The sequence below is a fragment of the Nesoenas mayeri genome (genome assembly GCF_963082525.1).
Source record: "Nesoenas mayeri genome assembly, chromosome: 26".
NCBI lineage: Eukaryota > Metazoa > Chordata > Aves > Columbiformes > Columbidae > Nesoenas > Nesoenas mayeri.
In genome coordinates this window covers 792591-816881 of record NC_137552.1, presented here as the reverse complement: position 1 = coordinate 816881, position 24291 = coordinate 792591, and the positions used below count along the sequence as shown (strand labels likewise).

At 50.3% G+C, this 24291-nt stretch overlaps 1 protein-coding gene across 1 annotated transcript; it reads right to left on the bottom strand.

Moving 5' to 3' along the window:
- Positions 1-22126: 22126 nt before the first annotated feature.
- Positions 22127-22429, bottom strand: LOC308049830 (feather keratin Cos2-3-like; the record flags this gene model as incomplete). The annotated part of the gene is made up of 1 exon (XM_080359700.1): positions 22127-22429. The coding sequence occupies one exon, from the start codon at positions 22427-22429 to the stop codon at positions 22127-22129; it is 303 nt and encodes a 100-aa protein (XP_080215826.1).
- Between the last annotated feature and the right edge of the window lie 1862 nt (positions 22430-24291).

Genomic DNA, 24291 nt, shown 5'->3' with positions numbered 1-24291 from the left:
TAGAACTTTAATGAGTCAAAAGAGGGAAACAAAGTCACTGCAAGTGGAAGACAGCAGTGCAAGAATCCAAAGAGGAATCCAAAAGTCTGCTGTCCTTGGTCATGAAGAAGTTTGTGCATGATGTTCATCTGCCTGCCCCATAGAGGAAGAGAAGACAGCTCATCCCCACCAGGCTGGACCTGGGGGAACCTCGTTGCCAAGAGGAACCAAAGTAAACAAAGAAAAAAGGTAAAAAAGGTAAAGCCATTCAGCTCTACTGAAAACACAGCCAATATCTCAATCCTTTGCACAGCATCATGTTTTTAGTTCCTCAAGGTGTCTCCCTAGGCCTTTCCCAGAATCTTCATCAGCGCAGGTACCTTCTGCCAAAGTAGCGGCCAGAAATGCCAGACAGGTCACAGCAGCCAGAGTTGATGGGCACTCCATCACAGCTGAGGATTCTGCCAACAGCAGCAGAGGTGGAGGAGCCCACAACAGTGTTCTGTGGGAAGGAGCTGAGGATGGGGCCAGGCAGGGTCACCACCACGGGAGAGGGTTCAATGACAACTCTGGAGTCCTGGCACTGCCTGACACAGGGCTCATTGCAGCTGTTGGCCAGTGGGGTCGGACCACAGGGCTGGCAGGGCAGGCACTGGTCGTAGCAGGACATGTCTTGAGGGTGGATATGAAGCTGTGAGAGAGGGCAGGGAGAAAGCAGACCATAGAAGTGTGTGAGAAGCAGTCTGGTTACCCTGTCACAAAAAAGCCAAGGCCATTACTGAGTGGGCAGCTGAAAGCTGTTGCAGGAGCCACACAGTCTTCATGACACTAAAAGGAGCAGCCTGGCACAGGGAGGCTCTCTCTCCTAGTGAATAAACCAAAAGCCACCTCTGCCACCTACCAGCCTCTCTATAAGCAGAACATTTTCCCACTCCCCTCTCCCTAGACAAGAAGAGGTGTATCACAGGAGAGATCATAGTATCAGCTGAGATGTCCATTGATGAGAGAAATCCCAAATTGGAAGAGGAGAAAAGGTTTCAGACTCACCTGGTTCCTGGAAAGAAGGAGCCAAGAGAAGTGGATGAGAGAGCAAGACCCTGGGCTGCCTTTTATACCTGCCCTTCATTGCTGCAGGACCAGAGAGAACCTTGGCAGAGGTAACAATTTTCTGAGAAGCTCATCTGGAATGCAAACCATCACAGCTAATGAGATGGGCTGTGCTTTAGTTTCCAGTACTGATGCCTTTTCATTTCCAGATTTGTTCCATGCCCATTTCTCAGTGAAGGCTTCTTATGATCCCTGGGATGAAAGGCCCAAGGATTTCTCAGGCAGTAATGAAGCAGTGCAGGCACAAGATTCAACTGAAGAGTTTGATGGGTCTAGAACAGACAAATGAGGTCATCCTGGGACACTCTCTTGGGTCTCTTCGAACTGCCATTCTCAGGAAAATTTAATCCTCCTCAGCTGAATGCCCATGGGTTCACATGCATGAGGACATACCAAGTCCTCATCTTTCCTGGCCTCCTCAGATCATCATTACGGTTCATTTTTTTTCTCCTTCCCAGGTCTGTGTGCTGTGCTGTTTGGTTATGACCCCATCTTCACTAACACTACCCAGTCCCTGGGGTCCTCAGCAGAGTCCATGAACTTCTCCAGTACCACAGTTCATGCTGTTGCTATGGGTGTTCTTTTCCTGTGTGTACTTGCAAGCTGCCAGGTTTGTGCAGAGGCATGTAAGAGCACAAATTTCTGTATAATTCCATTCTAATTAGCATAATTCTGTGTGTGTGTCCTTGGGTTTATACATCATGAGGGAACATTCTGCTCATGGCTGGGACATTCTCCACTACTCTCTTCATGAGCACCACAGAGCATCAGGATCCCAGGGTCAGAAGGAGCCTGAGTGCAGCTGAGTGGTGATAGTACCAGCCTGCTGGAGTTCCCTTCAGGGAAGAGGCTCTGAAATGCAGCCCCTGTCTCCTGAGCCATCATTTTCCTGCCACTTCAAAGTTCTTGCTCCTCTGCCGCCTATTTCAGACCACAACAAGAATGGTTTCAGTCCGCTTTGAATCCTTGGTTTAAGTCAATGTAACAACATTGGGTGTGTCTCAGCATGGCTGGCAGTCTCCCCTCCCTGCATCTCCAGGCCAGGACACAGCTGCTCTCCCCTGTGCTAGAGAGTTCAAAAGGAGCAGGTTTGCTTTATGGGAAAGAAGGAAGGCTGAGGGATCCTGCACACCATGTGCTGGCCATCCCTGAGTCAAACTGCTTCCAATGCACTCTTAAATGTGTCTGAGATGGAACACAACCCACCACATTGGATATGGGAATGAGTCCCCAAAGCGACCCACTGTCTCTCTTTCTAACCAGGTTTGTGTTTCAGTGGGTGCATTTTCTAAGCCTCCCTTCATGAATGTCCATCAACTGGATCTCAGATGTGACTTGTAGAACGTGCAATTGTGGACTTTCCCCCTTCTCTTTATTGACCTCAGTGAGATCAGTGACAGGGAGCTCTATTGGGAGAACTCAGCCAGGGCTGATTCCCCTCTCCATGAAGCTGATTCTGAGCTGTGGCTCTAGTGATTCTGAGGGTGAAGCCCGTTGCTTTCTCATGGAGGATGTGGGCTTTTAAGAGAGACCCAGAGGAGCATGAGACAGCAGTGCGCCCTTGCAGCAAAAAGGAGCAACTGCATCCTGTGCTGTATTAGTGAAAGTGTTGCCATCAGGTGCAGGAATATGACCCTGTTCTATTTGAGGTCTCATGTGGAGTCCTGGTGCCAGTTTGGGATTGCCTGATCCACAAAGGGAATGAGTTCATCAAACACAACCATGTATCTTTGGAGGCTGATGAACAGGCATATCAAGAGAATGAGAGAACTGGGTCTGTTCTTCTTGGAGATGTCTCAGGGGAGAATTTCTTACTGTCAATGTTTACATTTGCAGAGGAAAACAAGGACATGGGAGCAGTCTCTGGAAGTGCCCAGAAAATAGAAGGAAAGCACCCAGGAGTTTGTGCAATTTCTCTCATAAGATATGTTAAAGAATGGACTGAAGGTGACTTTGAGCAACAAGATCTAATGGGATTTGCTCTGAGAAGAGGAGTGATCTAGGTAACCTCTGAAGGTCCCTTCTTACCTACATACTGACTGCCTAATTCCCCCCCTCCCCTACTCACACTGACACCAGCTCGGCCATGGGCACATGTGTCCCCACACACCCTCTGCTGCAACACAACTTTCAGTCATTGTGCTGGGACTACAGAGAGGCAGCTGAAGGGAGGCTCTCAGCCTCCTCACTGCCAACCTCGGGAAATCAATGGCTGCTGTTTCCAGCCTCTGAGCTCGGACACAGCTCTGGGAAGCTGGTCCATCCCCTGGGTCAGGGCTGCAGCTTGTGCTTTATGGGCTTCTTCTTGCCCGAGAAGGGGCAGAGTCTGGTTACCAGGAGACAAACTTGAGGCCGTGCAGAGCCCCAGAGCCCTGTGATCCTGGGTGAGACCCCAAGTGGCGCCGGCACAGGACTCATCCCCTGGGTGGAACTGGTGGACGGGAGGAGAGGAGAGGAGAGGAGAGGAGAGGAGAGGAGAGGAGAGGAGAGGAGAGGAGAGGAGAGGAGAGGAGAGGAGAGGAGAGGAGAGGAGAGGAAGAGGAGGAGGAAGAGGAGAAGGAGAAGGAGGAGACGTAGGAGGAGGAGAAGGAGGAGGAGGAGGAGGAGGAGGAGGAGACGGAAGAGGCGGCGGTGCTGGAGCAGGGAGCAGGGGCTGGCAGGAGCAGCAAGGCGTGGGCGGCAGAGCGGCGGGATGCGGCGATGCCGGGGCGCAGCGCTGGTGGGAGTGGCCGCGGTACTCCTGGGTGCGTGGGGCTGGAGAGGCTGGGTGGGGGCCGAGTCTCAGCCTGGAGTGTTCTCAGGGGATCTCTTCCCTCTCATTCAACGTGTCCTTTCCCTCTCCCTGCCTCTCTGACATCTTTTATGATCCTTTCCCACCCCTCCATGTCCCCTCTTCCTGTTCTCCCTGTCTACTCTTCCTATCTTCCTCCATTGACCCACTCATCTTTGGACTCATCTCTCCATGCGTCTACTATCTCTAACCCCTCTTCATACTCTCTGAAATGCCTTTCTCATCTGTCCCTCTGCTTTCTTTACATCTGTAGGCATAAGTTTGCTTTCCTGAACTGCACCATACATCATGTTATTCCTCTGTTCATTTAGCAATTCTTCTTCTGAACTTAGACCTCGATGTTTCACTGCAATGCACCAAAATCTCCCATCGCCTTTCCCTGTCCTCATTCATCCATCATTTGGTGTCTTGCATCAATTTCAGATTCCATGCCAGCCTTCTGATCTTGCTCAACAAACCCACACAAGTATAATCTGCCAACCATATCAAGGAGTATATTTTCCCCAATTCTTCCGATCTTGCTCTCTGTCATTGACACTGTTCCTAAAGATTTCTCTGGGGAAAGTGCCATCAGACCTGGGTGATCTTCGATGACCTTTGGTCTTTCCTTCTCCTTTCTCTGCAGTGGCCGGAGCCAGAGCTCAGGTGCAACAGGACCTGTCAGCAGAGACCACCGAGGGCACCGGCATCAGCATCAACTGCTCACACCCCAACATACAGTCAAACGAGGTCATCTACTGGTACCGTCAGCTCCCAGGCCGACGTCCCGAATTCCTTGTGAACAGTCTTAGAGGCTCCAAAGTGCTGTCGGAGCCGCCTGGGCAGCTGTCGGTGGCGGCAGACCGCCGGTCCAGCGCCCTGTGGCTCGAACGGCCCCGACGCGGGGACGCGGCGATGTATTACTGCGCCGTGAGAGACACGGGAAGAGGAGCCGGGGCTGCGGCCGGACACGAACCGCCGCGGGCGGGGCCGGGCTGCTGTGGCGGGGCCGGGGTGACAGTCCCGGCCGGATCCGACAGGGGGCGCTGCCGCTCTGGCCGCTGGCACCTCCTCACTCCGCAAAATCACAGAATGGTCGGAGTTGGAAGGGACCTCTGGAGATCATCTACTCCAACCCACCTGCTGAAGCAGGTTCACCAGAGCAGATCACACAGGAATGCATCCAGGTGGGTCTTGAATACCTATGGAGAAGGAGACTTCACAACCTCTCTGGGCGTCCTGTTCCAGAGCTCTGGCACCCTCAAAGTAATGAAGTTTTTCCTCGTATACAGATGGAGCCTCCTGTGATTCAGCTTGTGCCTGTTGCCCCTCATCCTATCGTTGGGCACCACTGAAAAGAGTCTGGTCTCATCCTCTTGACATCTACCCTTGAGAAAATTATAAACACTGATGAGATCCCCTCTCAGCCTTCTCTTCTCAAGGCTGAATAGACACAGCTCTCTCAGTCCCTCTTCATAAGAAAGGTGTTCTAGGCCCCTAATCATCTTCATAGCTGGCCGCTAGACTCCCTCCAGTAAGTCCTCATTCTTCTTAAACTGGGAAGCCCTGAACTGGACGCAGTACTGCAGATGCAACCTCACCATTGCAGAGGGGATGACAACCTCCTTTGACCTGCTGGTCACTCTCTTTATGTACCCCAGGATACCGTTGGCTTTCTTGGCCACAAGGGCACATTATTGACTTATGGTCAACCTCTTGTTATTTAGAACTCCCAAGTCCTTCTCTGCAGAGATGCTTTCCAGCAGGTCCACCTCTAAGCTGTACTGGTACCTGGGGTTATTCCTTCCTTAACACTTGCCCCTGTTAAACCTCATCAGTTGTCTGACTAGCACCAGCATCAGAACTGCAGGGGTGCCAAAGCTGCCCCTGCGCCCCATAGGCGCCAAAGCTGCCCCTGCGCCCCATAGGCCTGGGAGGTGCCCAATGACATGTCCCCAGACCCTCGTACTGGGCAAAAACATTCTCCCACCTCTCATCCCCCTCTCACTCCTACCAGGAAACAGACAGAAATACCCCACCACAGCAGGGAGGAATTGTGACGGGAGCGGTGCCAGTGTCCTGTGGTGCCCAGGAAGGAGTGATTGCAGCTGCTGCCCCGCTGGCTCATGGTGAGGAGCAGCAACTTTCTGCTCTGCACAGGGAGGTAGGCAACAGAATCCTCCTGTCCATGGGCAGCCACATAGCCCTCACTCCCACTGCACTGACCTGTCATTGCTCCCATGTAACAGACGAGGTGTCTTCTCGGGCTTTTTCCTTTCCCTACCAGAACAGCCAAGAGATCCCAGAGCAGATGCTTTCCTCTGGTCTGTAAACAGAGGGACTCCAGTGCTAGGATGCTAATGCAAAATTTGACTTAGAAAACAACAACCAGAAGGGGTTTCACATTTTGTTACTTTGTTGGAGCTTGGATATGTAGTTTAAAACTGTGTCCTCCAGATACAAGCTTTCAGGGAGATTTCAAAATGTTCCTGCTAGTGTTACAAAGTCACTGCATGCAGTTCAGGAATTCAAACTCCACACCAACCAGGAACAGGGCATGTCAAGGTCACAGCCACCTTCAAGCACTCCCAACTGTGGCCGAGTGTTGAGACCATGAGCTTGTGTGACAGGATTCAGCAGCTCTGTAGTTGCGGCCCAGGAGACAGGGTTAAAGCTTGGAATGGTCACACTGACCACAGCCCTAAGAGATGCCAGGTTCCTACTTGAAGACTGAGACAGAAAGAGATTGGTTAAGCTACCCTAATGTGCTGGCGGTCTGAGGTGAGAGCTGGCACTGAAACAGGGACTGGTCACTGCACTTCTAGGGGTGAGCCCTGTGCCTGACCATTACAGTCCCCCCTGCCTTCTTATTAAATCCTTTTTAAGCAAGAAAGGGAAAGGCTGTGTCAGTCTGGGGACCCTCCACATCTCTAGGAACCTTTATTTAAGCGATGAGTAGGTTCAACACATTGATGAGGACAAGAGTTGAGGACTCCACTGCGAGCAGACCAGGAGCTGCCCCTTCCCATGATGGGGCCTCCAGAGGGCACAAGGCATCTCATTTTTGAAATGTCCAGAATGCTGAGTGACACACAGGTGTTGCTGCAGGAGGACGGAGAAACCCAGAAGGAGCATTTGAGGCACAGGAGCAACACATCATTTTTCTTCCCCACTTCCGCACCAGAGTGGTTTCCCACAGCTCTGGTATCTCAGGGCTGGGAGGTGGTTTTCTGACTCTCTCTCACTCAACAAACAAGTAGGTTGGACTCGCCATGCACCTCGGGTATCTCATCCTCACTGCCTTCCTGGGGCAACTGCTGGGTAAGTCCTGGTTTTCTCTAAATGCATCATTCTTCTTCTTCTCCCAAGGAAACTCCCACCAACCTTATAAGGATCATGCAGAGAACTACTCATGAATAATAACAAAATGCTGGGAAATGTCACCTCATATTTCTGTTTTTTCACTGGTTCTCTCTATTCTCTTACTGTTGGAAATGAGAAGGGAGAGATACCTCAGATCCCTTCTCTGCCTTTTCTCTGCCCTTTAATTGATCTCACATCTCTCTCCCACATTTCTGCCTTTACAATCCCAATTTTTAACAGTAGAGCCTCTCAAAGTCATTACACGGACTTTAAAGTTCTCATCCCATAGACATTAACAGGGTGTCCCATTCTACCTCTGGGCTGGTACATGTCTGCCACGGCCTCCAGTTTTCTCCTGTTTGTCAGCACTGCCAGGGTTCCCTCTTTCCAACATTCAACTCAGCTGTGTGTTGACTCAGGGAGCCAGGAACATATGAGATGACAGGGAATCAGGATGATTTTTTTGTCATACCTCTGCAGACCCGTCAACCTGCTGGAGGGCTGCAGGTCCCAGCACATGAAGGTCAGGCACGACAGGCTGTTCCCTGGTCCTCTGGGCAGTAGGAACAGGGAGGAGGAGCAGGGACACAGCACAGCTCTCCTCAGAGTCCAGCTCTAATCCTCTGCCCAGAACTACTCTCTGTCTTGCTGTCCCCACGCATCAGGATTCTCCTGCAGGGCAGGGGACAAGGAGACTTCTCCAGCAGAGTTTTGCATCCATTCCTAGTTTGCTTTCCAGAGCCCATCCCTGCAGAGCTGCTGACCTTCACTTTCTTCCAGGCACCATGGGGCAGGTCACTGTCACCCAGCAAGAAGGACAAGTCACAGTGAAGCAGAAAGACGCCTTCCAAACAACCTGCACATACCAGACCTCCGAGTTTCGAGGCTTACTCTGGTACCAGCAGAGGAAAGGCCAGGCTCCCCAGCTGGTCTCATATCACGCAGGATCTGGCCTCAAGCGCAGCGACCATTTCAGCACAACTCTGAACATCACGGGGAAATACAGTGTCCTGCAGGTGGAGGAGGTCGAGGTGTCTGACAGTGCCTTGTACCTTTGTGCTGTGCAAGACACCCTGGTGCAGGGAGCTTCCTTGGCTGTGCAAGAACCCCGGGGAGGGAGGGGCTATGTCTGTGCAAGGCTGAGCTTGTGCCAAGAGGCCCTGATTTGTGCCCTGGCAGCGCTGCTTCCCCCGTGCCCCCAGGGATCTGCACAGGAAGATCCGGTGATGTAACATATTCTATCCATTCCAGTGACCATCTATGCACACAGGGTATTCAGTATTCTCATACTAAGTCAAGGCAGTATCTTCTTGCCAATGCATGGGAAGCTCCACTGTTTGGCAAAGTGCAAGCAGCACACACATGAGCCATTGCATTGACATGCTAGTGATTTGTTCATCTTGACCACTATCAATAGCCACAAGCACATCTGTCCCCTGCGGTAGTATCTGGTTTTGTCTTATCTCAAGAGGGAGACAACTGATTGCATTATGTTCTTTCCCTCTTGAACTTTAGCCATGACAGTTGATTTTGAGGTGCTTTACCTTTTCCTTCTTATCTCTCTTAGTATGACAATAAACTAAAAGAAACACAAAGAAAACTCCTCCCAGGCAGCTCTCAGCATGGGGCATCCATGGATCTTCATTCTCTTGTTCTCGCTGGGGGGGCAACACAAGGCTCAGCCACATATCAGCAGGTATCTCATCTCTGCTACTGGAACATGGCCCCAAGGTGTCTCTGGGGATATTAGAAATTCTCATGGGAGCTTGTCAGTTCCTTCTGCTCATCTTGTAATATGAACTGGCATTTGGTTGCAAGTGTCCCGTGTCTGCTGGATCAGGAATGATGTGCGCTGCTCTCTTTCCCTAATGGGTTTTTCTGTCCTTTTTTGGGGGGTCCCACAGATGGCTTCTCCATAGAAATAACTCCACAAACAGCAGCTGTTGCAGAAACTCCCAGTGTAGGACCATGCACTGTCCCAAACTCTGCTGGCTCAGGGGGACACATGCAGCACAGCCTTGGCTCTGCAGACAGTCCCTCTCCAAGCTTCACGTAGTCACATGTGTGACCTCTGAATGCCTGTACCAGCCTGGGCCCCACACCCTGTCCCCTGGGCAAACACAAGACCTACCCCAGCACAACAGCACAGCCCAGAGAAAGGCTGCATTGTCATTGACCAGCAGGAGCAAATGTCACACCAGCTTTGAAAAGTGTCGACATTGTCCAAAGCAGCTGTAACATTCTGTGCACTTGACATGTAACCATCCTCAGTTCCCTTGGGAGCTGCACACTCCAGTCCCCAGGAAGGAAACACCAGGCAGCCAGTGACCTGAACCCATAGCAGGAGCCCCTGAATTTCTAAATTTCAGGTGCAATTGAGTAGGCTAGACCAAGAAAGCAAGAGCAGAAGGCAGGAGTGAGGATGACCCCAGACCCCAGACCCCAGCCCAGGTCAGGCAGTGCCCACACTAGCAGGGTGAAAGGGTGCAGGTGCCCATGGGTGACTATTACTCTCTCTATCTCTGCTGCAGGACCAAAATGGATGGGCACAAGCAAACCAGGACATGGATGGGGTGTATCAAAGACAACTTTCTAATGCAGACATTCCGTGAATGGACATGGGAGAGTCTCTGTTGGACCTGCTACTCACAAAAGGGGAAGAATACTGGGTGATGTAGGGTTCAAGGGTAGCCTTGCCTGCAGTGATCAGAAGACTGCGGAGCTCAAGATCTACAGAGGACTGACCAAGTCAAACAGGACTACTTCCCCCACTCCAGGAGAGCACATCTCAGTCTCATTAGGGCCCTACCTGCTTGGCAAGGTGCCATGGGAAACTGTCCTAGAGCTCAGAGGGTCCCAGCAGAGCTGGCTGCCCTTCAAGGACAGCCCCATCAGAGCACAAAGATGGTCCTCTGCCATGTGGAGGAAAAAGCACAACTGGAGGGAAAAGCTGCAAGGAGGGTGAAGGGAATCAAGAAAGGAATCTCTGAGCCTATTGGCAGCAAAAGGAAGGGCCAGCCAATTAGGGCTCATTGCTTAGTATGGAAAGGGACCTGGTAACAAATGATAGGAAAAAGGCTGATGTACTCAATGCCTAATTCTCCTCATTTTTTTCTCATATGGCTTCTCCTCAGGCCTATCAGGCCCCTGAACCTCCCCACAGATACTCTGGGAATAAAGCAGTACCCACAGTAGAAGAAGGAACAGAGAAGCTCTTACTGCCAATCGTACATGCCCATGTTCAAGGGCTCACTTTCAGAGCCATCCAAGTGTGTTCAAGGAGCTGACTGGACTCAGTCCTTGAAAGGCAGATGGAGCAAATACACTCAGAAATCTCGTCTATACTCATTAAAGACCAGAAGGGAGCTGGGAGCAGTTCACATGGGATTTCTGAAGGTAAATCATGCCTCACCACCCTCAATACTTTCTACGAGGAGGTGACTGGTGACAGGAAGTCTGTGGATAACAACCAGCATGGGGAACGGGAAGCAGCTGTGGGACACGGCTTTTGTTCAAAGAACCTGGACAGACTGAAGGAATGGACTGATTGGAACCTAATGAATGCCAAAAAGGGAAGTTTTGCATATGACGGAGAGATCAACCCCTGCAGTCATACAGTCTGGGGCTGGCTGCTGGGGAAACAGATCAAGAGAAAATGAGGAGGGGTTTTAGGAGACACTTAGCTGAACATAAGACAGCAGTAATTAGGCAATCTCTTGCAGTAATTAGGATCAACTGCATCCTGAGCTGTATTATTCAAAATGTTGACAGCAGGTGCTGGAAAATGATCCTGCCCCTCTGTCCCATTTCAGATCACATCTGGGGTGCTGCATCCATGTAGGTGGTCTGTGGTCCAAGAAGGGCATTGACATCCTGAAGGGAGTTCAACAAGTCCACCGTATAAATTAGGGGGCTGATGAACACAACATGAGAAGCTGAGAGAACTGGATCTGTTCATCTTAACGATGACTCAGGGGAGAATTTCCTGTTTTCCACAATGACTTGTTCAGAGTAAAACAAGAAGATGGACCTAGTCCATGGAACTGCCCAGGAAACAGAGGGGAAATGCTTGGTAATGGGATCTGTTGTAGATGACCTCTGCAAGTCACTTCTCACCTACATTCTGAATCTGTGGCTCCCCCTCTGCTGCCCTCCCTGACGTCTGCACACCCATGGGCACAGTAGACCTCACATCCCCTCTGCCACAAACTAACTTTCAGTCATTGTGCTGGAACTACAGAGAGGCAGCTAAAGGGAGGCTCTCAGCCTCCTCACTGCCAATCACAGGAAATCAGTGGCTGCTGTTTCCAGCCCCTGAGCTCGGAGAAAGGCTCTGGGAAGCTGGTCCATCACCTGGGTCAGGGCCCTGCTGTTCCCCAGGTTGCAGATGGCGCTGTGCAGGCTGCTTCTTGCTGGAGAAGGGGCAGAGTCCATTTCCCAGGAGCCACAGTTGTGGCTGTGCAGAGCCTTGTGAGCCCGGGCGAGACCCGAAGTGTCGCCAGCGCAGGGCTCAGCCCTCGGGTGGAGCTGGGGGTGGAGAGGAGAGGAGAGGAGAGGAGAGGAGAGGAGAAGGAGAAAGAGACGGAGGAGGAGGAGGCGTGGCCGGAGCAGAGAGCCGGGCTGGCGAGGGGCAACCAGGCGGGGGCGGCAGAGCGGCGGGATGCGGCGGTGCCGGGGCGCAGGGCTGGTGGGACTGGCCGCGGTGCTCCTGGGTGCGCGGGGCTGGCGAGGCTGGGTGCGGAACGGGGCTGAGGCTGGGGTGTCTCCTGCCGGTCCCTCGATGCTGTCCCTCTGGCTTTTTCACGGATATCTGGCCCAAACCAGCCTCCCGTCCATTCCACATTCCTTCTAAAAAACTGATTGCTATATTCTTTGTCCAGCACTCCCCGTTTCCTCTCTTTCCTCTGTGTCTTTCCTTATAACTCACGAGGTCATTGCTTCACCTTGATACTTTATTTCTATCATTCTTTTGCACCTCCTTTTATTTTTTTTATAATTATTCTACTCTTCCACCCATCATTCATGCATTAATCTCTCCATCAACTATTAATGGACATTTCCATTATAGCACATGTTGGCAGCTGCTGCAAACTTTTCTCCTCGTCATCTCTCTGTGTTCCTGACATCTTCTGTGGGATTTCTCCCAGAAAACAGCAGGCAGGGCTGTGCAGTTTATCAGGTATATATCTTCCTCTTCTCCCTGACAGTGGCTGTGGGCAGAGCGCAGGTGGAGCAGGACCCATCTGCAGAGACCTCCGAGGGCACCGAAATCAGCATCAACTGCTCACACCCCAACACACAGACAGCAGCCGACTACATCTACTGGTACCGTCATCTCCCGGGCCGAAGTCCCGAACTCCTCGTGTGGGGTATTAAAGGATCCAAAGCGCTGTCGGACCCGCCGGGTTGGCTGTCGGTGGCGGCAGACCACCGGTCCAGCGCCCTGTGGTTCGAATGGCCCCGGCGCGGGGACGCGGCGGTGTATTACTGCGCCGTGGGAGACACGGGGAGAGGAGCCGGGGCTGCGGCCGGACACGAACCGCCGCGGGCGGGGCCGGGCGGCTGTGGCGGGGGCCTGGAGAGTACCTGGCTGGGCCCGCCAGGGGGCGCTGCCTCTCCGACCACCGGGGCCGCCTCGGCCCCCCCCAACCCCGGACGGTTCTCCCGCCCGACCGACACCGGCTTCAGCATCAACACCGGCACCGGCATCTCCGCGTCCCCCTTGCAGTCGCTGTCTGGGCTCAGCACCTCTTCTCATCGACGGCTGCTGCGGGTCTGTGCTCCTGAAGGCAGCAAAGAGCCGCGCTTGGGCAGCGCTACATGTGGAGACTGAGACGGTCTGTGCAAGGCAGGGAGGGGAGTAGGGTGCTTTCCACAAGGCTCTCTTGCTTCCCCAGAAACGGCTCAGAGCTTTCTGGGAAACGTGGCATCCTCTGGCCTGTCTGTAAAGACCTACAGCGTCATCTCATAAATGCATCACAGAGGTCACTGATTCCCATCCAGTCCCTAGCAGCCTGGTCCTCCTCTTGCCTCTGTCCTCCTCCCACCAAGAATACTGAGCTCTTTTTGCCTTTTAGGAAGGCAAAGCGACAGCTGTAGGTCCTTCACATGGGGACATGGCACAGGGAGTTCATGGTGTCACAGACAAACTGACCCCAAATCCTCCAAAGAGATGCTCAGCTCAGTGGATGTCTCATTAGAGCTTATCTCCCTTGTGAAAACACACCAACAGATCCATCCCAGTGATTTTTCCCTTCCCAAGGACACACACAAAGATTTCAACCCTTCATATGGAGTAACACTCATAGGATCCTTGGGCATTCAAATGATGCAATAAAGAATCCAGTGCCCCCAGGAGTTACCAGAGTTGCAATGAGAGTCAGCCCTTACATGGCAACGATCCATTCCAACAAACCAGAAATGTTTGTCAGAGTTCTGCCATGTTCACTTTACTGTGGTCTGCCACCTGCTCCTCAGCCCTGGCAGGGCCAAACTTTCATCTGCCCTGAAGTGGTTACCTTGCCTTGCAGCTGTGGTTGCTTTAATTCCTCTGGCACCATCAGACACAAGGGATTTACCCCAGGACACCTCTGATTCCTCTCTCTAGCCTGGGTAGTTGATTCCTTCCGGACATGACAAAGCTGTTCCAGACAGAGCAGTACAGTGCCCTGAATGAAGCACAAACATAGTGAAGCAAGGTGACCCCGAAGTGGCACGTGGCTTTGTGTTCTCCATGGGTCTCATAACAATGGTGGGAATGGCCTCATCCTTGTCACTGTGTGGAGTGAGCAGCCCCTGAAAAAGTAGTTCTGTTCTACCTTGGTAAACTTACCTTCCTGGAGATCTCCTGCACCAACCACCCTTGTCCCCCAAATGCTGGAGAATTTTTCTGGCACCAGGACTACCATTTCTGTTTCCTGCTGTCATTTTTCCACATTTTCATGAGCATGACTGAGTTTATGATCCTTTCAGCTGTGTCCTTTGATCATCATATCACAATATGCAAATACTCTGTAAAACACTCTATCATGACAAAGAAAGCCTACTTCCTGCTGGTACTGGGAGCATGGGCAGTGGGCTTTGTGCTCATCTTCTCCCAGGTGGCTCTGCTGTTGAAGCGTCCTTTCAGTACCAAAAACATTGTTGAATACTTCTATCATAATGTTGGGCCAGCATGAGCATGGCAAGTTGGGTCTGAGTTGACATCAATTCCTGAAAATCTCTGTAACCCCACTTTATTATTAATCAATGTGCTGGTTTGGCTCAAATAGAGTTAATTTTATCACGCCATTAGAAAACTTTCTTTTTTTTTCTTTTTTTCTTTTTTTTTTTTTTTTTTTTACCCAGCATGGTTGTTTGAACAAGAATATAACACTCCGAGACAGAGTTGAAGTTTTTAATTTGTATATCTGGGAGCAAGGACTTTCAGAGCACTCTTTCTGCTTTTGTGAGGCAGCTGGGAAGAGGGACACAGATGGGACAGACCTTGACTGACATCCAGACTGATCAATAAGAATACTCCATGCCATTGACATTGTGCTTCTTATTTAAGGATGCTTGAGATCTTCCAGCTAGGCTTTGGGATGGAGTCAGGATGGACAGGGATGAAGACCTGTTATGGTTCTGCTCTGTTTTGGTGGAGTGCTATTCATGAGTTCCTTTAGTTCAAACTTTTTCCATCCTGCCATTTTACAGTGACCTCTGGGCCTTTCTGCCTTTTTTTCTCTTCTGTCTCTGGGATCGGCTGTTCAGGACCAGAGCATGGGGACGGAACAGAAAGGAGGAAGAAAACAGAAGGTTGTACCTGCACCTGAGGCAGGACTGGTCAGTGCATTTCTTGGGAAGATCCCTATGCCTGACCACTATAGTTCCCCCGCTTTCTTATTAAACCCTTTCTTAACCATCCTTCTGTGTAACGTCCCATGTTTGAGTGCCAGTAGTTGGGGAGAGTGGTGTGAAAGAGAGAACTGGGTGCCAGTAAATGGATGGACTGTGCTGTGTGCAGCAAGGCCTCCAGCCAGCAGCTGGAGAAGAAACCTCTGCCCCCAGGGTCTGTCAGTCTCTGTGTCAGCAACTGAAGGGACAACATTGCACATGCATGTGTGAGAAGTCACTGGAGGGATCTCAGTGTTTTTGGTGTTCTTTCTGAATTTAAGTTGATGCTCACGTGTGTTTGTGGAATTTTCTAAACATATTGCAAAATTGCTTGTCCAGTGAAAGGGAGGAAAAGTTGTATCTAAAGCCAAAGCCAGCAGTGGGTAAGGTGGCCCAAGGCCAGCACATGACTGCTCAACAGACTGATACTACCAAGCTGTGGTAACGTTTGATGGAACCAAGAGTGTGGAGATAAGTGTGAGATGAGTGGGTGATTGTGTGCGTTTCTTTGTCAGTGAACACCAGACTGGCCATGCCAGGGAGAAGGAGGAGCCCCAGATGCTGGGTCAGAGGGCCCTGGCTTCAGGCAGGGCTATGAGATGGGCCAAGGGCCCATGCTGATATTTGAGGGATGCAGGGATGCCAGTGCGCTGGTGACTCCAGAGGGTGAGGGGGTGTGTGTTTGCACTATAGAAATGTGATCCAGGCATAATGGAGACAGTCCAATAAAGGGACACTTAGATGATGAAGAAACTGGAGAATCTCTGACATTGTGGTAGACCGAGAAGCCTGGGACTGCTCAGCACAGAGAAATCTCAGGGAGATCTCATCAGTGTCTACAATTGTCTGAAGGGAGGTTGTGAAGAACATGAAGCCAGGCTCTTCCCCATGGGGTCCAGTGACAGGACAAGAGGCACTTGGCACAAAGGGAAACAGTGGAGACTGTCTGAACACCAGGAAACACTGTTTCACTGTGAGGGTGAGTGAGCTCTGTCACAGGATGTCCAGAGTGGTTGTGGAGTCTCCATCCTTGGAGAACTTGCCTTCTTCAGTATCCCAAAGAGAAGCTGTGAAAGGAAAGATTTTTGGTGCGTCTAACACTTGACTGCAGGATGAGGAGCCAGATGGAGCCAAACTCTGCTTGAGCACATTGCAAAAGGGAATGGACCTGATTGGGAACAGGGAAAATTCCTCCTAGAAACTTGGAATCGTGTTATTTTTATGATAAAGATGGAGCATGGGTGGAGATGAATCTCAGTTAGAATGAGACTCTGACTCCATAGAATGTTGATTAAAATACTGGAGATAAAACAAGAGTGTAAAAGGGGATGGTACAGGTGATGTAATGCCCTTTCAATCGTGGGAACCCTGAGTTATGGAGCATGATGTGGAGCTCCAATTGGGTTTTAGCACATATTGCAAATCCCAGCCATGCAGAGATTGGTGGTATTGTCATCTTTTCAGTTTTCATGGGACATTCTTAGAAATACACCACTCCTAATTTCTAGTGTTGAGTGAAAGCACATTTATATGAAAGACCAGTGCTTCACTCCCAGATCAACACAAGGACGTGTTTGTGGCAACATTGCCAAGTTCGTCAGGTGATCTACACAGCTCAGCACAACACAGGCCTATGCCTGCTCAGGTCAGGTTAACAATAATGAACAGTTTTTTACCTCTGCCATTACTCATGCCTGGTATCGTTCTGGAAAATGAATGGGGGTAGGGGTCCCCACCCCTTCACATGCCCTTTCCGCTCTGGGGTGCAAGGCTACTCCATCCCCACCCATCGCAGTGCAGCACTCCAATGGGTGCCCATGTACTCCCTGGGAGTAGGAGGTGACCTACTCGTCCCTCATCCTGTTCCCTGATGACCCCTCACACTTTTCCCTGGACTAGGTGTACATTGTCCTAGTCACCTCTGGGTCTGTGGCATTCAGCAACCCCACTAGAGCCAGGTTCCTCTCTCACACTGTGGATTTTCCCAGCAGGAAAAGGACATGGACAGAACCCCTGGGCAGCTTCACAGCAAAATAATCTCCTGGTTTGGAGGATTTGAGGGAGAGGTGTTGTTCCCAGATAGATGAGGAAAGAAAGGGGAGAAAAGAGAGAAACAGAAGAGACTTCTGTTCCCAAAGGCAATAACAGTGTCGCCAGAAAGCAGAGGACCCAGAGGAAGATGTGAAACCTCCATGGGGAAAGAAACCTCTGGTCTCCTAAATGGCCCAGAAGTGGTTGTGCAGAAGAGCAGGTGATTCCAGTTCAGGCTTTGAGAATTCCACTATGAGCTGACTGGGAACAGTCCCTTCCCATGACTGGGGCTCTCAGAGTGCCCAGGACCCCTGATTTTGGAAATGCTGACAAAGCCTTTGGCTGAGGGAGCCACAGGTGTTGCTGCTGGAGGAGGGAGAAACTCAGAAGGAGCATTTGAGGCACAGGAAGAATAGATCAGTTGTCTTCCCCACTTCTACATTTGCTCCCCCACCAGAGTGGTTTCTGGTCGCTCTGATATCTCGGGGCTGGGAGGTGCTTTTCTGACTTTCTCACTCAACAGGCAGGTCGGTCTCGTCATGCAACTCGGCTATATCGTCCTCACTGCCTTTCTGGGGCAACTGCTGGGTAAGTCTTGGATTTTCCTCAACACAGTCTTTCTTCTCCTGTGGAAAGCCTCACCAGCCTTATCAGGTCCATATGGGAAAATATTATTGAATTACAGGAAAATATTTGGACACATTAGCTCATATTTGTGTTTTTGCATTGGCTCTCTCGGGGTGTTTTTACTGTTCAAAAGGGGAGAGGACATTTCAGACCTCTTCTCCTGCTTTTCTATTGCCTTCAATCCCTCTCTCTCTGTCTCTCTTCTCTGATCCACAAGCTGTCTTCATGGGAGATCCCAGCTGTCTCTACACTCTCACATTTCTCTATTTTCAACAGAAATTAGCAGATCTTGTCAAAGCTGCCCCAGGAAGTATAAAGCACTCATGTGATTGACATTAATAAGGTGTCCCATTCTGCCTCCTGGCTGGCACATCAGCCATGGCTTCCAGTTTTCTCCTTTTTGTTGTTGTCACAGCCAGAGTTCCCTTATTTCAGGCTCAGCATTCTATACACGCGGGGAGCCACGAGCCCTCTAAGAGAAGTATGGGGAAGAAAGATTAATTTTTTTCTATAGCTCCATGGATGGCTCAGCCTGCTGGAGGGGTGCAGGTCCCCAGACATGAAGGTCAGGCATGACAGGCTGTTCCCTGGTCCTCTGGGCACTAGGAGAAGGAGCAGGGACACAGCACAGCTCTCCTCAGAATCCACACTTGCTTGTGATCTCCACCCTCCTGCCCAGAACTACTGTCTGCCTCGTTTCCCCATGCATAAAGATTTTCCTCTAGGGGAGGGGACAAGGAATCCACTCTGGCAGGGTTTTGCATCCATTCCTGATTTGCTTCCCAGAGCCCTTCCCTGCATTGCTGCTGACCTTCACTGTCTTCCAGGCACCATGGGGCAGGTCACTGTCACCCAGCAAGAAGGACAAGTCACAGTGAGGTAGAAAGACTCCTTCCAAACAACCTGCACATACCAGACACACAGCTTTTACGGCTTGCTCTGGTACCAGCAGAGGAAAGGCCAAGCTCCCCAGCTGGTCTCATATCACGCAGGATCTGGCCTCAAGCACAGTGACCGTTTCAGCACAACTCTGAACACCACGGGGAAATACAGCGTCCTGCAGGTGGAGGAAGTCAAGGTCTCTGACAGTGCCTTGTACCTCTGTGCTGTGCAAGACACCCTGGTGCAGAGAGCTTCCTTGGCTGTGCAAGAACCCCGGGGAGGGAGGGGCTATGTCTGTGCAAGGCTGAGCTTGTGGGAAGGGGCCCTGAGCTGTGCCCTGGCAGTGCTGCTTCCCCTGTTAGCCCAGGGATCTGTAGGGGAAGATCCTGTGATGTCATGTTTTCTCTCCATTCCAGACACCATTTATGCACACATGGTATTCAATATTCTCATACCACAGTAGGTGAAGGCAGTATTCTCTTCTTGTCAATCCATGGGAAGGTCCACTGTCCGGTAAAGTGCAAGCAGCACACACATAAACATTGTATTGACATATTAACAATTTGTTCATCTTGACCACTAGTAATAACCACAGGAACATCTGTCATCTGCAACACTATCTGGTTTAGTCTTGTCTTGAGGTGGAGACACCTTAAAACTGGTTTCATTGTATTATTTCCCTCTTGATCTTCAGTCATTGCAGTTGATGTTAAAAAGTGCTGTAACTTTTCTTTCCTCTCTTGTGCCAGATTCACTCCACCCCCTGCCCAGCCAAACCAGCAGCACTTCAGCCCAGGCTCCAAAGGAGGTAAAGGCCTGAGCTGCAGCCAGGCCAATAACTCCTTTTAAGAAACCCACAAGGAAGCAGAATAGCAAACAAACACTGACAAATTGTGGGTGCACGAATCTCATACAGACCTTTCCCACTGTCTGCAATTTGACTAGGAGTCAACCACCTGTGCCTGTACCCATTCCTCTCCCTGTGCTGAAGAGGGGACAACCCTTCCCTGGGCTTGTTTGCAGGGAAGGGACGATGCCACTCTGTGTACCCCCTGGCCCATGGCTCAACCTCACCATTTTGTGTCCAGACCCCTTTGAGATGTTGAGTCTGCATCTCACACAGGGCTGCTGCTTCAGCTCCAAACATCCCCATGTTCACTATAAACACAATAATAACAGCCAACCATAGCATGAGTTTTCCTTACTATTTCTTTGTTCTACGTTGTGTTTCCTGAAATAAATTAATTCTTCAGGTAGGCTGGGACATTCCACTAATTCTTCCACACTTTCTCAATTCACCAGGAAAACCACCTGGCCAAGTGTCCTATGTCAGACCCCCATGCCTGTATGTGAGGCCAGCCTGGCATTTGGTGTCTCTCTTCTTCACTATCCTTCCTCTACAAAGGCATTTCCCACCAGGACCTGCTGCCTACACCAAGTGTTTTGCACCAGGAGCTCCTGCTTTGTTTAGATTCCCTGAGTCTCCTTAAGTATGAAGCACGATGTTCGTGGGATGGAATACTCTTATTGATCAGTTTGGATGTCAGTCAAGATCTGTCCCATCTATGACCTTGATGCCTCACACCTGTGGGCAGAGCACTCACAATGTCCTTGGCTCTCAGACAAGAGCAATTAAAAATAGTAACTCTGTGCTGGGGTGTTATCTCTTGTTCTCAAATGAAGTCCAAATAATGAATGTACTAACTATGAAAAAGAAATGTTTGTAAAAGCGTGGAGAAAGTTAACTTATTTTCAGTCAAAGCAGCACATCTATGAAGAAAGAGAAGGCAGTAGAGGTGATGCTATATCCTTCAGATGCCAGGAGTCCTAAGCTCTAATATGCGCTGTCAAACAGGCAGCTCCAATAGGAGCACACCACAACACATGGATCCTGCTCATGGAAGTGTGTCTTTTGGTCCATCAAGCTTTTAGAAGATTTTTATAAAATAAAATATCTCTATTCATAATTTCTGCTATGAAACAAGAGAAGTGTTTGCATGAGAACTTCTTACTGCATTTGAGACACAGGCAAGGACACCCGGAGAGTGTAACCACAGGCACCGAGCAGGAGCTGCCTCCAGGCTCATCAGTTACAATCGACTGGATCAATTTTGCCTCTGGCCAAGAGATCTGTGCAGTGCAACTTTGCTCTGAAGGGCAAACTCTGCATATAGCACAGCAGAGGACAAAGCCTCCTCAGTAATCTGTCACATGGATCATTAACTCCTTGATGTACGGGGATCTTTGGCTGAGGGTGATGACACCCTGCCAGTTGTTTATATCATGAGGGCAAATACCAGCTCCTGGACCTGCTCTGAGCAGCTTTCACATCCTTGTTTCTTGGGGTCTACATCAAGGGGTTGGGCAGGGAATTAACAACAATGTAAAGAACGGCCAGTGCTCTGCCTGGTTGAAGGCAGCTCCCATGTAGGTGAAGAAATATGGGCCATAGAACCAGGCCACAACAATGAAATTAGAAGCACAGGACAAGACAGCTCAGTGCCTAAACTCTGAAAGGCAGAGCCGCAGCGTAATTTAAATCACCGTTAAATAAAACAGCTTCAGGCAACAATGCCGACAGTTTGAAGTGTAAAATCTACATGGATCCTGTGTCCCTTTCCTACCAATCCAATGTCTCCCCAGTTGTACAGCCAAGCTGGGAGTCATGCTAAGAGCCAGTGGCAGCCCTCTAGCAGTGCTTTGCAGAAGGGCTTGCTTGTCTGTCAGGAATAATGTCATTCCTCCCTCTTCTTCAAGGAAAAATACAAATGGTAGCATCAATATGAAGGACCTGAAGTACCTTGCAGTTGTTGCAAGATTTAGTGCAATAAGGTTAGGAAGTGCAACTATTCTGCTTTTAAAGACAGATATTAAGAGCACAACTAGGGAGGAAAGATTTCAGACATGCAAGTGAAATGCCCTTCTGAAGCTTTTGGCATCAGAGATATGCTTCATGAGCCTTAATTCCCTTTTGCATGAAGGACATGAGTGTACAGATTTCCATCTTTACACCTGTACAGTAGAAAAAATGGAGAAGGATCCCCTTGTGCCCTCACCCCCTTCCACTCCAGAGTAACATGCTGCTTCTTTGGCAGCTTGGGGAGTTGCTACACAGGAAAGGACCACATAAAGGCCAGGCTTGAATGCAGCAGAACTTTAATGCATAAAAGAGGAAAACAAAGTCACTGCAAGTGAAGGACAGCAGTGCAGGAATGCCCGGAGGAATCCACAAGTCTGCAGTCCGTGGTCATGAAGAAGTTTGTGCATGATGTTCATCTGCCTGCCCCACAGAGGGAGAAAGGACAGCTGATTCCCACCAGGCTGGACCTGAGGGAACCTTGTTGCCAAGAGGAACCAAAGAAAACATGAAAAATGTAAAAAAGGTAAAGCCATTCAGCTATACTGAAAACACAGCCAATATCTCAATCCTTTGCACAGCATCATGTTTTAAGTTCCTCAAGGTGTCTCCCTCGGCCTTTCCTAGAGCCTTCATCAGCGCAGGTACCTTCTGCCAAAGTAGCGGCCAGAAATGCCAGACAGGTCACAGCAGCCAGAGTTGATGGGCACTCCATCACAGCTGAGGATTCTGCCAACAGCAGCAGAGGTGGAGGAGCCCACAACAGTGTTCTGTGCAAAGGAGCTGAGGATGGGGCCAGGCAGGGTCACCACAACAGGTGAGGGCTCAATGACAATGGTGGAGCTCTGGCACTGCCTGACACAAGGCTCATTGCAGCTGTTAGCCAGCGGGGTTGGTCCACAGGGCTGGCAGGGCAGGCACTGGTCATAGCAGGACATGTCTTGAGAGCGGAGGTTCACCTGGGAGAGAGAGCAGGGAGAAGACAAGGCATAAAATCTGATAAGAAGTAGCCTGGTTACCCTCTCCAAAAGCAGCCAAGGCCACTACTGAGTGGGGAGTTTGAAGACATGCCAGGAGCCACACAACCTTCACTGCCGTACAAGGAGCCTCAGAGCACAGGGTGTCTCTCTCTTAGTGAAAAACCAAAATACCCCTCTGCCACCTCCCAGCCTCTCTCTAAGCAGAACTTCTTACCCCTTCCATATCCCATGATATGGAGGTGCAAACTGAGGAAAGGACATAGCCAATATGTGCAGAGATGTCCATCAGTGACAGATGTCAAGTTGGAAGAGAATCAGAAGGAACTTCAGACTTACCTGGTTCCCAGGAGGAAGAAGGCAAGAGAAGTGGATGAGAGAGCAGGGACTTGGGCTGGCTTTTATACCTGCCCTTCATTGCCACAGGACCAGAGGCACCCTTGGCAGAGGTAGAAATTTTGGACAAGCTCATCTTGAATACAAACATATGGTCTGTGCTTTAGCTTCCAACACTGCTGCCTTTTCATTTCCAGGCTCATGCCATGCTCATTCTCCAATGAAGGCTTTGTCTGATCTCTGGGATTAAAGGCCCCTGGATTTCTCAGGCAGGAATGCAGCAGTGCAGACAGAAGACTCAGTTCAGGTGCTGAATGGGTCTAAGAGTAAGCAAATAATGTCATTCTGGGACACTCTCTGTTCTTTGATATACCAGTCTCAGGAAGAAGCTGCAACCATAATCGACTGCATGCCCTTGGGCTCCCATGCATGAGGATGTGACCAGTCCTCATCTTTCCTTAACTTCTCAGCTCACCCTGAAGTTTTTTGTGAGTGTTGTGTTGCTTGAATTTGACACCATCCTGCCTAACACTGCCCCAGGAGTCATTAGCAGAGTCCATGAACTTCTCTTAATGTGATGGTTCATGGTGTTGCTATGTGTGTTCTTTTCCTGTGTGTACTTGCAAGCAGCCAAGTTTGTGCAGATAGACATGAGAGCACTAATTTGTGTATAATTGCACACTGGTGTGCATGAGTCTAAGTATGTATGTCCTTGTCTGTCAATCATCACAACAAAATATGCGGCTCTTTGCAGGGACACTCTCTACTGCTCTGTCCATGAGCACCACAGAGCAGCAGGTTCCCAGGACCAGAAGGAACCCGAGTGCAGCTGAGTGATGTTTGCACCAGCCTGCCAGAGATCTGCCCAGGGAAGAGAAATGCAGCCCCTCTCTCCTGAGCCCTCCTTCTCCTGCCTGTGCAAAGCTGTCACTTCCCTGCTGTTGATTTCAGCTCACAACAAGGATGATTTCAGTCCAGTTTGAATCCTTGGTTTAATTCAGTGTAACAACACTGGATTTGTCTCAGCATGGCTGGCAGTCTCCCCTCCCTGCATCTCCAGGCCAGGAAATGCCTGCTCTCCCCAGCACTAGAGAGTTCAAAAGGAGGGGTTTGCTTTGTGGGCAAGGAGGAAGGCTGAGGAATCCTCTCGACCGTGTGCGGGCCATCCCTGAGGGGATCTCATTCCAATGCACTCTAGAATGTGACTGAGATGGGATGCACAAGTCAATGCCAGTGTTCAGTAGATTGATCAGGTCCTGTGTCAGGCAAGAATGATGGCCTTCAATCAGAGAGCTACTGACTGAAGGGAACATGGAGTCTAATGTTGCTGTGCTGTGAGTAGAAAGACAGACTGTGTAGCTTCCACTGGGAAGCTTTTCCACTGGGAAAGCCAAGGAACAGGTTTTGGACTTCAGAACGCACTGACCATCACGTTTCAGTCCTAGTGCCCAGGAACTGCCCATGGACGGGAAGAAACATGGAATTCA